The sequence below is a fragment of the Euprymna scolopes genome, chromosome 3 (genome assembly GCF_053919585.1).
Source record: "Euprymna scolopes isolate OS-2025 chromosome 3, ASM5391958v1, whole genome shotgun sequence".
Taxonomy (NCBI): domain Eukaryota; kingdom Metazoa; phylum Mollusca; class Cephalopoda; order Sepiida; family Sepiolidae; genus Euprymna; species Euprymna scolopes.
The window spans coordinates 189,655,557-189,673,726 of record NC_136484.1 but is presented as its reverse complement, the minus strand read 5'-3'; the positions used below and the strand labels follow the sequence as shown (position 1 = coordinate 189,673,726).

The 18,170-nt window shown below is 35.3% G+C and overlaps 1 protein-coding gene across 1 annotated transcript in view; it reads right to left on the bottom strand.

Annotated features, from left to right (window-relative positions):
- LOC145260424 (uncharacterized) overlaps window positions 1–16,730 on the bottom strand; it is a 28,377-nt gene extending 11,647 nt beyond the window's left edge. Inside the window, exons 1-2 of the mRNA XM_080118417.1 lie at window positions 16,573–16,730; window positions 5,918–6,017 (exon numbers count right to left, since the gene is read on the bottom strand). Of these exons, the coding sequence (XP_079974543.1) occupies window positions 5,918–6,017; window positions 16,573–16,717 (245 nt within the window). The 5' untranslated portion in view covers window positions 16,718–16,730. The remainder of the gene's footprint in view (window positions 1–5,917; window positions 6,018–16,572) is intronic.
- Window positions 16,731–18,170: the final 1,440 nt, after the last annotated feature.

The following is an 18,170-nucleotide window of genomic DNA, read 5'->3' as shown; positions in this document are numbered from 1 at the left end:
CTGACGCACTCAACACTAGCAACAGAGTCGGAAAACTAGCGAACAAAGAAGCCTGAATTTTGCTTAAGTACCACAAACCAAACTTCGAGGCCAAACCTCAAATTAGGCTTAAACCCCAACAAGCCCGAAATAGGAAACATTAGCAAGAGAATACTAGAAAGAATTAAATAAAAAATTAAAACCAAATACGAACTAAACCAGTGGATAAATACTAAATACACCATAAAATGGTTCAACAACATCCAAAATAAAAAGAAAGCCGCCTTCATCCAGTTCGATATTGAAAGCTACTATCCCTCCATATCAAAGGAAATGTTTGACGAAGCCTTGGAATTTGCCTCTCTACTCTCCGACCTACAACCATCCGAAAGGGACATTATAAAAATAAAAAATAACAGAAAAACAGTCCTAATTAGCCAAGGCACCCAATGTTCTAAGAAAAACAATCCGGATTCCTCGACCTCTCAATGGGAACGGCATACTCAGCGGAAGCAACTGATCTTGCCTGTCTCTTTATCTATACAACCTAAAAAACATTATAAATAACAAAATCATATCCCTATATAGTGACGATGGCCTCATAATAGTTGAAAACTCAAATGGTCCCAAATGCGAAAAAATAAAGAGAACCTTATCTAAAGAAAAGGCCTTAAACTAGACATCAAATCCAACATAAAAACCGTTAACTTCCTCGATGTAACTTTCAACCTCTCAAGCAACACATACGAACCCTACACACAAGACAATACCTACGCCCACTATATACACCCACTATCAAACCACGCAAAACATATAATTAAATACATCCCCACATCTATCGAAAAAAGAATTAACACCAACTCCTTCAAACTCGAAATGTTTAACAAACATAAACCCTTCTACGAAAATGCACTCAAGGAAAGTTGTCACCCAAACACTACCTTCAATTACATTAAACCAAATCCACCCAATACCGCAAACAAGAGAAATACAACTAGGAAACTAATTTTGTTCAACCCTCCTTCAATACAATGGTCAAAACAAAACTTGGCACTAAATTCTTCCAACTAATAAACAATCAGTTCCCACTCAGTCACGTACTACACAAAACCTTCTAAAAAATACAATTCAACTCAGCTACAGTTGTATGGACAACCTAGAACAAATAATCAAAAAACATAACAGAAAAATACTTAACAAAGATGAAAATACAAACAACACCAACAAGGACAAGTGCAACTGCAACAACAAATTGGAATGCAAACTTAATCAACAATGCCTACAAACAGAAGTTATTTATTTTTATTTTTTTATTACATTTTCACCCCAAACAAGGAACATTGTCATTTTGGTGTAGGGGGCTACAATCAGGGGAAACAACTACTGGAGTACTATGTAGGGATTTGGGCAGCAAGATGTTGGTTAAATATGAAGCCACAATCGCACCTAAAGAAAACCCTAACGACAAAAAATTATATTGGCTTGGCCGGCACCTCATTGAAGGATAGATTCACAGTACATACACCCTAACCACCCTTACAAAACCTCACTAACTACCCACTATCTACATCTAACCCAAAATAACCTCACACCAACCATTAAATGGGAAATCCTTATAAAGTCTAGCACATGTAAATCCCCAAACTCCCAATGTCTCCTCTGCCTAAACGATAAATTCCTTATCTCCAATTTTAAAGACAGAGATAAATTACTAAACAAAAAACAGGAAACCACCATAAACTATAGGCATTACAAATCCCACCTCCTTAGCAAATATACACCTTTCTAAAACATCCCTTAGACAACAACACCTGAAATCCCCCTAACTATATATCCAATACAACCACCCACCACAACTACCATGTACATAAACTCAACCAAACCCTCTCAACCACCTCCCCCCAAACCCCACATAACTTTACCCACTCCCCTTCAGAATCCCCCTTAATCCAACAAATGACACATACCTCCAATCACCACCAACTCTAAACACCACATAACCTCATTCCACATTACCACCCAATAATCGGCATCAATTCACCTCCCCAAGCCAACCACCTGCCCAAACCTAACACACCCTATATACAATATCCACGACTTATCACGGAAAGTGTTTACATATAACTATGTGGATTTACACCTGCACAGGTAAGTGTACACGGACATGTACAGCCAACCGATGCCTCATGTGCATAGGCGCACATCTTAGAGCATGACCCCCCAATATAGCCTTCCGCCTAAACGGATAAAAAAACTTAGAACAATAACTACAGCAGACAATCCCCATATAAACCTCCCCAAACTCCCTCCCAAATCTATTAACAGTGCTACCTAGGACCACTATCTCGGGTACGTGGATTATTATTAATGCGTATGTAGGTATATGTGGATGACACCCGTGCCACACTTACGGCATATCACGCTATATACCCGTATGTATATGCGTGCACACATATCTGTGTTTGAGGGAGTGTGGGCATGTATCTTTGCAGATGTGTATAACGATAGCATATGTGCGTGCATATGTGTATGCGTATATGCATGTATATCTGTGTACATGCATGCGTGTGAGAGCGTGCATCTGTAGGTTATATTTGTATGGTGAGGAGTGCGCCGGAGCGCACATGTGCATCCACATCCAACCCCCCCCCAAAAAAACACTAATGAAAATAAAAAAAAATATGTATAGAACCCTGGAAACGAGTTTATGTTCATATCTATGTATAACCATGTCTACATCGATGAAAGTATTGCGCTTATGTACCCATAAATGAACTTAGATTTAAATCTATCCAGATGACTATGTCTATATCAAGACCTGTCTGTATGACTGGGTGTGTATGTGTGTGTATGCACGCACGTGTACACCCACGTGGGCGTCCGTATGTACACGGGGTACAGATGTATAATTGCACGTACCTGTTTATGCATGTGTGGATGTGAAAGTATATGTGCCCGCCGCCTGCCGCCCACGGATTGTGTGAGAGCGTGCGGCTGTGTGTATATATGTCGATCTATGTGTTCACGAATATTGGTATCTGTATGTGCGCGTGCTCTTGCATGTATGCGTGAGGTGCAAGTATGCCTGAATCAATATGCGCATATGAGCCCATATAATCGCCTCCTTGGGGGCAGGGGCGTCGATGTCTGTATGTATCTTTATATGAGCGCATCCATTCCAACGCACGCGTACTAATGTTAGCACCTTAAAGAAAATATGACGTAAGCGAGAGCAACGCGTGTGTCTACGCATGTAGGCGCACATGTATGGATATATTTGCAGGGCAGGGCGGGGATGTATGTGTACATGTGACCGTTTTTTTTAAGTATATATGTGTGTACGTGCGCATGTGTGTTCCCGTGCCCGCGTCCGCTAACTAACCCTCTCCAAACAATTAACAAAAAAAAATAAAACCTATAAATAAACAAACCGAATCATAACCCCCCCCCGCCTCCCAACATAAGCGAACACCCAATAGGTCAAGACATACTTACAAAGAAATCATCTCAACATGGAGACGCATAAAAACTTTAACATTAAGACTCCAATTTTAAAGTAACCCCCCTCCTCCCACCTTCACATATTCCCCTTCCCCTCCATGTATCCCTATGCCCTCAGCCACACCAGAAATAAACTTCCAAGACCCTCCCCCACAAGTTCTTAAACCACCAAACTAAAACCTTATCGACATACAAACGATCCCGCCTTCCCCCCTTCCTCTATCTCTTCCGCCCCCTTCGCAACGGTATTGACCACTTTCTTCAGTTTTTATGTATTACCGCTTCATTCTTTCATTGATGAGGCTGCCATTTTTAAAGATCGGCGTATTACTATTCGCCAAATAGCCCAATATGCCAAGGTCTGTTGAAACTATCATTCATGACCATTTTCATATGCATAAGGTGTCTGCTAGGTTACTCACACCATTCCAGAAGCGACAATGCCTCGAGTGCTCGAGGATGAATTCAGAGATGTGCTAAGAAGATGATTCAAAGTTTTTCAAAACACTGATTACACAGGATGAAACCTCGGTCTATCACTATGATCCAGAGACCAAAGCTCAGTCAATGCAGTGGAAGCACTTGGACTCACCACCTTCAAAGAAAGCAAGGGTGCAACACTCTGCGGGCAAAATCATGCTCACAATTTTCAGGGACCAGAACGGGGTAGTAATAACAGATTTCCTGGCAAAGAATACCACAATTACTGTAGTCTATTATGCTTCACTTTTGAGGAACTTGAGGAAAGCTATTAAAATCAAAAGGCGGGGCAAGATCAGCGTAGGTACCCTCCTCCTGCAGGGCAACTCTCCGGTCCACAACTCACATGTCGCCAGATCAAAAGCACGGGCGTTTGGTTATGAAATCCTGCCCCATCCTCCCTACTCTCTTTACCTTAAACGCTCTCACTTCCACCTATTCCTAGCCATGAAGTTGTTTTTGAAAGAAAAGCGTTTCCTAGATGATGCAGCCTTTATTTCTGAAGCCACGTCGTGGTTGAAGGACAAACCTGGGGTCTTCTACAAAACCGGTCTCCAGAGCTGCATCAAACGATGGGATAAATTTATCATTCTGGGTGGTTCCTATGTAGAAAAAGACTAATAGCTGTTCCAAGTTTCGTTGCTCTATGGGAAGTGAGTCAGGGGCATTACTTATTGGACCCCCTCGTATATATATATATGTATATATATATATATATATATATATATATATATATAAACACATATAACACTTTATCCATACAGCAGGAGATATCTCTTGTCATTTAAAATAAACCAAAGATAAACCGTGAAGACGAAACTATTAGATGATTTTCGCCAGTTTTGAATACTTTGAATCTGATGTTTTTACAAGGGCTGTCTAAAATATATATCTAAATTTCAGCAGTGCTATTTGTATACAGAAGTTCGAGTTTCTTCAATTCATTTTTTCTACAGTTCTCTAAAGGGTAGAAATAAAAGTGCTCTCCCTGATAAGACGAGATAGTTCCATTCCCGTTTGATGATAACTTTTTTTTTTGTTGCAGTCAATCTTCTAGTTGGCTAGTTGTGTACAAATCTCAAAAGTGGTAGGACCCTTTTATCTTATTCGAGATACAGTGTTCAACGACTGTGATCGGAGATGCGCAGCAGTATAATTCATGCTCTCTAACGATCCAAGTTATAACAATATGACCAATTCCAACGACCTCAAAATGCATGGTTAAATATCTACGAATAACAGGAACGAGGATAGGAGGATGAAAAAAACGTTCTTATGGTTGTTGGTGTGGGATTTCAAGTGAGGCCACTTTTATTCAACCTCACATCTTAAAAACAACAATAAAAAGTAGCTGAATATGCTTAAGCGTGTAATGCCCCCTTAATGCAAATAGGGAGCCGGTGGCAGACCTCGGATAAAGCAGCAGGAATTGGTCCCGGTCCATAAGTCCAAATAACCCAGGCTTGACTCCAAATCGAGTGCTTGGATATTACACCCTTGTCTCACTGGCGCCTCTCGTTCATTGACGCTGGACTGCTTCGTTTGGTCATACTTCGAGAACATCACGAACTTTACCTCTCACAACACCAACACCAGCTTGATCGTCACCATTCGCTGAATAATATCCGAGATTTTTCCGGCGCTGGTGAAAAACGCGTGCTGGCAGTTCCGGACGGGTATCGAGGCGGTGATTTAGGCTGAAAGCGACTACATTGAATAGGCGTTCTCACTACTACATAATCAAGTTATCTAAATTAACTTTGTAAATAAAAATTTTAGAATAAAGCTTAAATGTTGTATTCTTTAGGGTGACACTATTACCGTTCCAGCCTGTAGTATTCAGTTATTACGGTACGGTTTACAATTATATTTTTTGTACACAATGCATTTTACCGTCCCATAACAATTGCTACACCGAAAGCGTTTGAAATGTATCATTTCTGTTTAACAGACTTACTTTCCTTCCACTTGGCGGTAATATTTATTTTTATAACAGCAGTAAGGGTTCATCCATCCAAATACCTTACAATGTCCCTTTGTCCATTTATTGCACTTTGCTAAAAATAGAAAAAGCAAAATTATAACAGGGCAGTTATACAGAAAATAGCAGTCAATATTAAAAATATTTTTGTCTGTGCCATCAAAATGATACGGAGGTATAGAAAAAAGACATTGATTAGATCAGTTCAAGATGCAACATAAATAGTAGATATACAAACAACATAAACAACATAATGATCTATTATTTTTATACACTGAATTTGTTAGCAGTTGAGGTATGGTTTCGTCTATTAAATTATATGCACCTTTTAATAATAATATAAATCTAGTTTAAAATTACTTCGACTCACATATTATAAGGGTAATTCTATGGTTAAGATGTTCCTTGTTTTCTTCAAACAATCATATAGACCGTTACATTGTAAAAATCCTTTACTATTGCATTCGATAGGATTCATTTTCGCTTAAAATATGCTTTCTACAAATGTGCATTATTCTTAGAATTGTGATGTATAAAATTTCCTGCTTGTTCTGCCAGTTTTACAATGGACTTATATATCGATAACCACTTCCATATTTTAAAGTTTGGAAGTCCTAAAAAACGAAAACAAAAAAAACAATTTTTTTTCAAATATACAGAGAAATACGTTTGCGCAAGTATTGCAATCTATTAAACTAACTCAGGTTTTAAAACGTAAGAATACATTTTACAAAAATAGAATGTAAAAATATATCGAAGATATATTTTCTGAAAATGTATATGCATGCAATTTTGCTTTATCTTGCAAGAACATTAATATGTCCCCAACACGCAAGAAATATATTACTTTTAGCTGTAGAAATAAAGCCCAGATAATATCTCATGATTTTAAGTGGGTGTTGCCTTACTTTCGAGTAAAAGGATATTTCCATGGAAAATGATAACGCAACAATTAATCGTTTTACAATCCTTCTTTAAATTTAAATACATTTAGAGATGGATTTCCGTTTAGCAATTCTAATCAAGGTATAAGTGCGCAACACCAGTATATCGTAAAAATACGTGGATATACCTTACAATGAACAAATAGTTTTCGGGATGTATTACACAAAAAGAAAACGCTATCGACTCAAATAGTTTTGTTCATATATAGAAATTACTGCAGATATTTCACTCTGAACGAAAGTACCGAGGTACAACGAAAGTACCGTTAGAACAACACATACCACATACAAAGTAAATACATCTGGGCTTATTGCAACTATCTTATGTAGTTTTCATCCAGCATTTACAACACGTTTAGTCGTGATCACAAATGCTACATTGCATCCTACGATCAACACGACTACAACTGCCACATTTTTAGAGTCCCTATTTTTCATCATAATATTTATTCCAACCACAGCTATTAGAAGTCACCCGAACGAATTCTACACGCGCTACAGATGTTGTTATTCTAGTGACCCTTACTTGCTATTACTACATAAACTTAACATTATCTTTTCAATTTCTAATTCCAAATAATAAAGGCTCTCTCGACAAAGTCCGTATATTCTGATTAACTGAACTCCGAAAAGTCTTATCTTGCAGAATGCATTGCTTTGCTTTATAAACCAAGGATTATTAACATTGACATTTAGTGTCAATAAGAGACATATTAGGATGTCTTCGACAAAACAAGAAATTAATTTAACAGTCCTTGTGATATGCCATTAAACACACTTTGTACATTAGTGATGTTTCAAACAGACCAATGTCATATATATAGTCAGGAGTTTAGCTCTTAAATATAAGCGTATTTTACATAAATATTATCTAAGAAAAATAAACAAAAAAAATATACAAAACTTGTGAATTTCTTTTTCTTTCCCATGCAATGTATCAGTTACAAATATGGAAGTTTATTACGAACAAAATATGACGAACTTAATTTTAACCAAGTATTTTATTTCAGCCACAATTTATTTTAATAGTATTCTGTATAATTTCGGAACAAATCGTAATAAATAACAGGCGATTATTTGGAAGCTAAACTCTTCAATATATTGATATATACATATATATATGAAATGTGTCGATTTAAAACATCGCAAATCTACAATATCACACAAAATATGATGGCGTGAACTTTACTCTCAACTAAATTGAAACGCTTACCTCCCAAATGCTTACTTCTTAACCAGCTTTTTAAACGACTTAACAATAACCAGACATTTTCAATTTGATAAAAGTTCCATTATGGCATATTTATTATGGGGTGTTCGAACATTCTGGCAGGAGATCATTTAAAAGTTTTAAGTGCCGAAGAAATGGCCAGTTTGAAATATGCCCCAGTAGTCTCATGCGACGTGGAACGAGTTTTTTCCCAGTATAAGACCGTTTTAGCAGACAACCGCAGATGTTTCAATTTTGAGAACTTAAAAACGCATTTAATTGTAAAATGAAATGAATAAAATATTTGTTTAAGCTTGATAGTGTTTAATTGTTAGAAGTATTTATAGCATAAAAATAAACGTTTTTTCTATATATTTTCTTGCGTTTTCGGCATTAACTGAAGCTTTTACAAAATCATCAATAGAATTTATAAAAAAAAACAAATAATTAACCCTTTCGACCCTAACATTGCAAAATTACCAACTACTCAACTATACCCGTTCTATTAAAATACTATACTAAGGCCGAAATATCTGTAGGTCTTCTATTACCTTAAATCGTCATGGCCGATATATTGGAATCGAAAGGGTTAATATTGTTACAAACGTAAATCTAAGGTACCTAGCATGAATATATTCGCTTGAAGTACAGTGAAAATATGCGATTTATAAAAATAAATATACGGTAGCCATAGAGAATATTCCGTTTCAAAGCAGCATATTCTTTTTAAAAAGAATATTCTTATGAAAAAAAGCATACTCTTTTTAAAAAAGAATATTCCCGTGTAAAAAAAGCATTTTCTCGAGCATATTCTTAAAGAATATTCCCGGCATATAAAAAAGAATATAGAGCATATTTGAAAGAGAATATTGTCACAGCTCTACATATAACTTTTGGTTTTATGTCATAAAGAATATATTCCTTCATGGAAACCTTACAATGATCTATAAAATGTTTTTCTAGAATGGTCCATATTCTAAAGGTCGGTATTATAATGCCCCACGTCATGAGTTTATGTGCCTTCCACGAGAATGTGTGATTGTATTCTCTTACAAAATATTGTCACAGCCCTAGTAATAAGTCTTCAGACGTACCTCTCCACCGTACTTTATATCGATACTCAATGGCTGAGTGGGATAGCTTACGTACATTCATATCTGGCCTAGCTCTGAATTCCATGGTTAAAAAGGATGTGTCCTCTATAGTATCAGACCTGACCGAATAGTTAATAATAGGCATAGGCCGATTTATCCCATCCAAAAACTTCATAGAAAAACCTAACAACCAGCCCTGGTTCGCAACAGAATGTGCTGCTGCCATCGCGCACAGAAATCACTTTTTTCATAGCTACCCAAGTAATAGATGTACTGAGACCAAAGCTGCTTTCAGGACTGCCAGCAATCGCTGTAAACAAGTAATAAAAAATGCAATAGAGCTATATGCTCAGTCTGTTAAATTCAAATTAGTTGAGCAGCGGCTTGGTTCCCACCAGTTCTGTCAAATAGCAAACAGGACCTTAAACAGAAGCGTGCGTTCTATCCCAACTATCATCAATGGACCAGAGTTCATCTCGTCAGCATCAGACAAGGCCAGACTATTTGCCAAGAACTTTGCAGCTAATTCTACCCTATGCGACAATGACATTCAACTCCCTGCATTTCCTCCTATAACAGACAACACGCTATGAAACATACAAATATATGTGCGTGAGGTCGCCAAGCTAATCAAGAACCTTGATTCCAGTAAAGCAACCGGCCCTGACGCCATTCCAGTTATAGTGCCGAAAAAGCTCCAACCAGAACTTGTCCCCATACTTACAAAACTGTTTAAGCATTGCCTTGACGAGTAGTTCTTTTCAACACCCCGGAAAACCTCATCAGTATTCCCTGTCTTTAAGAATTCAGGTGATAAGTTATCTCCCTCTCAGTACAGACCAATAAGTCGCGTGTATGTCATGAGTAAGTTGTTGGAATCCATATTAAATAAAGAAGTAGTCAACCACTTCAACAGAAACAACATTCTTAGTGACATGCAATATGGTTTCTGAAAGATTTACAGCAGATGTGCTAACGGTTATATCACATAGGATTAGTGAATCTCTTCACAAAGGGTTCCCTTCCAGGGCAATCACTCTTGACATATCGAAGGATAAGGTATGGAATAGGGACCTACTTCACAAGATTACAATCTACGGTATTACTGGAAATGTTTTCTCAATCATTAAATCATTATCTGTGATAGGTTCATAAGAGCAGTGGTTGATGGGCAGAAATCAGAGACCCACAGTATTAATGCTTGAGTCCCTCATGGGTCCATCCTGGGCCAAACTCTCTTCCTGATATACATATATTATTTCCCAAAACACATACTTAAACCATTCGTTGACATCTATGCTGATCACACGACCATCTATGGCAACACATCAAAGGCCGTAAATGACAAATTCTCTCTCCTCTGATCTTGAGCACGTGGTACAATGGTGGAAGAGGTGGCTTGTCACTTTTAATGCACCCAAAACCAAGTTTCTATCTTTACATCATCAACGCTCTTATACCAATCTGGCATCTATTAGAATGGATGCCTCTCGTCTTTGGGATGCTCCCTGTTTTGACAAGCTTCTAGGTTTGGCCTTTACTCCTGATCTTAAATGCAAAACATAAATTAAATCTGTTGCCAGGACGCGGGGAAAATGGTGGGCTCCTTCAACCGCTCCAGAATATATCTCACTACTGATGGAATTCTATGTCTGTATAAAAGCCAACTACGTCCAAAGATGGAGTACTGCTACCACATCTGGACAGGAGCTTCTAAAACATCTCATATTGCTTTGACAGAATACAAAATAGACTCCGTGGCTTAGTGGGGGATTCCCTTTTATCTTCTCTGCAACCTCTCTCACACAGAAGAGAGGTTGCAAGCCTGTCTTTGTTTTATCGTTATTTCCCTGGCAGGTGCTCGTCGGAGCTCCAATCCATGATCCTACCCTCGCCAATCTTTCACGAGAAACACTCGTCTGGCTGGAACTACTGTTAATAATTTTCCACACTCGCTATCTGCGCCTAAATCTAAACGTAGATTCCATGAGCAAAGCTTCTTTCATTAGAACTGCATGCCAGTGGACTTCTCTGCCGCTTGCCTGTTTCCCACCTGACTACAACTTGGACGTCTTCAAGTCCAACATAACAAACTCCTTACAAACCGCTTCCTTAAGTAAGCCACTCTATCAAAACCACCAATACTAATGCTTACTACAATACTATCTCATTGATTACTGTACACGCAATTATCATTATCCCTGAGTGGCCTTCGGGCCTCGATAAGTAGTCACCCCCATGTGAAAAATGCAAGCGTTTTCTTTATTATTAAGTCGAAATAGAACATACGGGCGTTAATGGAATGAAAAATAAACACAAATAAACTTTTTGCTAAACATTTTTCGTAGTTCCACAATATTTGCATCTCTAACATTAAGATTTTCCCAGAACAAAACACACGCAAAACAAAAAAAAAATAAAATAAAATTATGCGGAAGTTTATGTGTTAAGTCTTTCATCATTTGGCTTTTACGAAATGTATAGGTAAAATGCATAGGTAAAAATATGAATGTTTAGTGAACAAAAAAACAACCAGAAAAATAAACTCTTTCTTTCCAACTATTACATTTCTGGAACATATTTGTTCAATAATATTCCGTATTTTTTCGGAACTACACGCAACAATAACACTCGATAATTTGGACGCTAAACACTTCAATGTATGCATTGGCATGAAACAGATCGATTTAAACGTAACAATTTTGTGCTGAACGAATTATAACGAATATATTTTTGCCAACAACTTTACTTCAGCAACATATTACTCTATTAAATTTCCTGGTAAACTCTCTAAAAATTGTGTTTGTTTATTTTGCTGAAACAAAAAACTGGACGTTTATTAAATAACATTAATATATTTCTTTTGATTAGAAAAACGTATTTTTTTCTAAGTAAATGATAATAAAAACACCATTATTTGGAAGCCAAGCTCATCAATATATAAGTATGTATGAAACTTGAAATTATGACGTTATCCTACAATGAACATTTACGTTTTGGCCATTTCCTTTATTAATGCTCTCACAAGCATTTAGATTTTTTCCTTTTCAATTTTTGGCATATTTTCACTGTGCTTTTCATAGATAACACGCGACGCTTTAAAATTAACAACCACCTTGAAAAAATTGAATACACTTTACCAACAGAAAAAGTGAAATATTGAAAGGGTAGGGGCAGCATAAACAACTGGTGAGTAAAAAAGGGTGTGTAATTTATTAGAATGTTATCATAACAAATTGATTCCCAACTATTACAGTCATTGGAAATATTACCTTAATTTTATTTTATAATCTGAAAACTAAGCTTGCACTCGATGCCAATCGCCGGAAAAATAACGACAAAGTGTAACGGAATAATTCAAAGGCTATGCGAATCATTGGTCAGGTCGGCAGCAGTGTTTTTCAGTTGTTTCTCTTCCTCGTGACACAATGTGGACATTTAAGGTTTAAAGCACACCATATTCACAGCACATAATACAACCCCTATGTTAAGAATGGGTTTATAGATACTAACGTTGGTACTATGGCACAAAAACTTCTTTTTGCCCATTGACGCCAGTGCTCGCTATTTTAATTGGCCAACAGCGGCTTCCACTAACAACCTTTGATTTTTTTTTACATATAGTATGGGAAAGCATACTCCTACAGGACATGCTGGTACGGGGGTCCTGCTAGTTTTTAATAAAAACAAATGATATAGTTATACGCAGGTTATGTTAGTGTTACAAACATGCACGTGTAATGTGAGCTATTTGCAAAAATGAATAATGTTCAATGCATGGATGTATCTATTTAATATATCTTGCTAAACAGTACTTGTAACTAAACATTTAGTTTTTTTTTAATATGAAAAAAAACGATTATTTAACGAATAATCTACATCAAAAAGAAAACATCGATATGTATTTTTAATTTACGTTGATTAATTATTGCTTGAAATTAAAACACTAATCAGAATTTTAATTTATATACGTACTTTATTTACCATTAAATTCACCGAAACGCATTTCGCTTTTTTTACATGTAACTTCTCAATTAGCGAGGTCTGAATTTCACTCGAGAATAGGGATTAATGAGTGCATACTAGTCACTGTGAAAACAGAGTATTTATAGTGGGTTAAACTGGGGTTAAAATATATATTACTACGGGGTAACGCAATAACATCTTTATATTGGATAGAAGACGACCAGTTTATAGTCAGCTGCAGAACAGCCAAGCGGAACAGAGTTTAACAACATGCGGGATGGTCCTTAACAGGTGGGCAAGTCCTAGCAAAACTGCTTTGTTCATGGAATTTGCGTTTAGACTTAGGCACAAATTGAGAGGGGTGGGAACTTTTGACAGGTGTTGTAGCTAGACAACTATTTACATTGCAAGGTTAACAATGAGGCACCATATATTGAAGCTCTGACGAGCGCTTGTTCTGAAAGTAAAGATAAAGCAAATGCATTCTCGATCGTATTTTCTTTGGGAAAGAGGGCGTCGGAAAGAAAAGAATACATCACATACTCACGGTTTTGAACTTTGTCAAGGCAAGATAATTAGCGAGAATCTTTTGCCGATATGGAAACAGTGTTCCATTTTAGGACGTATCCGGCTCTTACAAAGGTAGAGAATTGTGTAAGAACTGTGTATATATATATATAAATATATATATATATATATATATATATATATATATGACAAAATATTTTTTCTGCGAACTTGCAAAAAGATTTTATCTAACTCTTCCACTCCAGCCCATTTATTAGAAAATGTTATGTTTACGTTGCTAAAATATAATTGCAATCAATATAAACAGATTATTGTTACAGTAATTGTGTCTCGATTCTAAGTCTTTTAGTAATGAAATCTTAATATCAGAGCATACGTATTTATGATAGCATTAATTACACTTCTATGTCTTTAGGTTTTTAAAAAGACCAAGTACGCCTAAAGCAGAAATAAATAGGAGGATTAATACGTGGTTGTGTATTTTAAACGGGCCCATTGTCTGTCTACGCGGAAATGAATTGTATTTAGGCACCGCCAAAAATGGCCGCAAAATCAAGTTGTTGTTGTCGTTTTTTAAAACTAAATTACATTTATTAAAATCCATTATTTCTGAGTAACTTTTTTTTTTCCAGAAAGATAAAACCCTGAATTTTATCATATAGAAAACAGAATAATGTAAAACTTTTTCTACTATTTTTAATTAAACTTTAAATGTTAAATTTTCCCAAAAAGTTAACAATTGACATTTTTTGTCTTGCACAAAAAACGTACTTAAATATTAAAAAAAAAAGGTTTTTGAAATAATTCATTTATTTATTTATTGTCTTACTAAGATTTAGGATGATTTTCTAAGAGAATATGCAAAAATATTATAATATAAGTACCTGAATTTCAAATAATTCCACTTATTCCTATAGGTAACCAGATATTTCGCGTCGATACAGAGTCGAGATTGTCTCTGTTTACGTTTGCTTTTTATAATAAGAAAGCTATGGAAGACCAAACAGGCCAAAAAAACTTATTTTTCAATGACGAAAATTTCAATGTATTATTAAGCTGAGGCTGGCCAGTACCAGATGGGTGACCATTTGTATGAGTTTGGTTTTTAATGTGTATGTGTGTGCGGGCCAGGCCCCCCAAAATGGGGGGGGCAATTTAAAGCAGAATAAAAAAAAATATTTCAGCGCTTTGGTCTACCGTAGTAGAAAGGCGGCAAATGTTTTCAAACGGGATCGAAAAAAATGATGCTATTTTTAACACAAAGCGCACCACATTTATCGATTTTTTTTGTATCGATTATTCAAAGCATGTCCTGTTTAATAATGGTCATGCATTATTCGGCTCGCTAAAAAAAATTGTTAATTTATTTATCAACAATTTTAAAATAGCTTTTTTCGTATCGATATTAAAATTTTATTTTTTTGTTTTGCTTAACTAAAATTAATTATTTTACTCAACATATTCACCGAATTTCACACTTCAAAACTCAAAAGCGGGATAATTAAACACAATCGTAGTTCTGATATTCAGACGTCAAAATAAGGTATGCAAACAATTTTTTTAAATCTATAATTCTGTCCCTTACAACAACACAATATGTTTTGTTCGGTTTCAGATAATTATTTTAAGCATATTTGTTCCCACTTCAAACCAAGGGGGGTTTTGTAAGCAAAAAAAAAATATATATATAAATATCGTTTATGAAAAATAAGTACACTGTTATAAAGTTCATTCTTCTCCTAATAATCGATGAAAATTTCGTATAAATCGGATAATTACCTGATTTTTGGTAGATTTTTAAAAAGACGGCCCGTCAAAAAGTACTGACCTGCCCCCCCCCCCAATTTTGGCGGTGCCTAATTGTATTATTTATATTTATGTATTTTTACATAAGTAGTGATAGCTCGGAACACAGTCATAAGAATGTATCAGTCATTTACTTACTTGTTGACCATAATGTGTTCATGAGTGTGTAGTGATCTATTACTGCTTGTGTAAAAGAAAATTAGGAGTGTATATATATATATATATATATATATATATATTTATATATATATATAATGTATATATATGGTCATCCACGTACAGTACTGTTTCGCAGCTCATCAGTACGGGTAGACAGTCAACTACCTCAAGCCAGGATTGAAATCCGACCGTCTATACGACGGTCAATGCTATTAACCATTACTCTATTGGCGGCTGATGAGCGAGTAAGGTGTTTAATATAAGAATAAGTCATGCTAAACGAAAAAATTCATCCTAGAATAAAATACTTAGTACTTATAAACCAAATGTATTTTTAAACTAACATGACGCCAAAACAATATGGCGGTTTTAACAGATTTTTCTATTTGCATATTAGAAATGTGATATATCTACTCCAGGATTAACTAGAGACGATCGGAAATAAACATTAATATATGCATTTTAACTACTGGTTCAAATTAGGAAACGACTGTATAGAAAATCGTCACATATTATAATTACACATGGTGCACATATGCAGGCGACAGTTTACCTATAATCGATCAAAGTAAAATTCGTTAAGTTATTATTTACAAGATTCTATTATTCTATAGGAAACTAAAAACGAAATATAAAGAATATGGTTTCGTAATATTACTTTCTGAGGGTTCTCTACAATTATATATTCTCGTAAATTATACTTTACAACATTTGCTTTTTCTTTGATATTTTAATTCCTTTACTGTTTGTAATAGATGCTTTAATTTGGCTAGGGGCATCATAGAAATATATTTGTATTCTCTTGTAAATTTACTAACTTAATAATTATATATATATATATATATATATATATATATATATATAATGTCGGTTAAAATGAGAAAATGTATCAGATAATTATGAATAAAGTCCAAATTTACTTACAACCTAAGGACAAGGCATGTGGTAAAACAAGCATGATGCATAAAATTATCAGCACTTTCATCGTGTCGTTTTTTCGAGATAAGAATCGTCGTTTATTTGGTTCAGGAATAACGAAAATTCGATCAGGATTAACATATATATACATTTAGTCTTAGGGTCAAATTTTATGGAAAATTGCAAAACAAGGTAATTACGCTTGCGTCACGTATGCATAGGACTCTTTTATATATTTTATGTAAAGTAAATTAGATAAATAATTGGACACAATACTAGGTTTGATTAAAAGTAGAACATAATGTTTTACTACACAATTTTAGTGTGTATTATGATCAATTATGAACAAATGGTGTCATTTATTGTCACATAAACAGATTTCAGTACATATAAGTATATATATATATATAGTACAAAATAAAAACAACAGATAAGTAATCACACAAATAATTACAGACATTATGCTGTTCAAAAAATATTGACAAAAATCTGGGTCTCAAGTTTCCAACTAATAAACCAGAAGTTTGTGATTAAATTACTGTAAAATATAAGGTATTATCTTTTTTGAAAAAAATATTTTTGTGTGTATTGTATAGGTAAATCATGCTTTTGTAGTCTAGAACTGAGAAAAATGTATGTTAGAGCCCCGCTTATATATAAAATCTAGAACGATTCGTATGCCGACATTGCCTGCTTACAGTATTACACAAACGACAGATTCGGTAAATTGCTCCCGCTGAAAGCCAATTAAACTACGGTTGCTAGTTCTAGAGTATATCTTTCAATTACGTTTCCAAAATTACAATATCGAGCTCTTACTGCTGAGCATTGTGTAGTAATGGAAGCCTGCGGAATTCACTAGCTTTCATTACCGGCACTAGGGATTACTGACGATCTGTGTTCGATTTATGCGATTTCTGATATGTTCTGGTTGCCACTGGTTTCCTTTTCAACGGGCAGTAATTGTGGTCATGATCAGTGTCGCTACAATTATACTGCTATGTTCTTAAATCCGTTTTAAAAATTTCGGGCATTCTTGGACACTGGCGTTCACTAGCTTGCACTTGGCGACTCTGGTGGGAACTTATTAATACAGTCAAAGAACAAGAGAACAGAGGAAATTCCAAATTCTAGCATTCTATAAAACAACATTAGATTTGATTTTCCTTCATATACGGATTTCTTCAGAGCACATTCCATTATTTTATTAATTTTCTACGACAGTATAAGAATGCTACATTGTTTTAGCAGCTGTTGCAATGCATGCAATGTCTTTGTTCCAAGAAATGTTGCTGTTGATTGTATGGCTGATTAATTTAAACGTGGTTCACAAGTGTTATATGTCATACACATGGGCGGTTGTGAAGTTTTTTGTAGTAGTTAAGTTATATCCTAATTATATTAAATATTATATTAAATGTAATCAAATATCTATAAGTATCATGAATAAAAAGTTCAAGAATCGATTTCTGAAGCACACCTGAAATAATCATTTTGTTAAGAAACATTGCATGGAAATATCTGCGATTATTCTGAAGTCTATTAAATATCTGATTAATCTGAATATTCGTTCAGTATTACCAACATATAATATTTGTCGATAA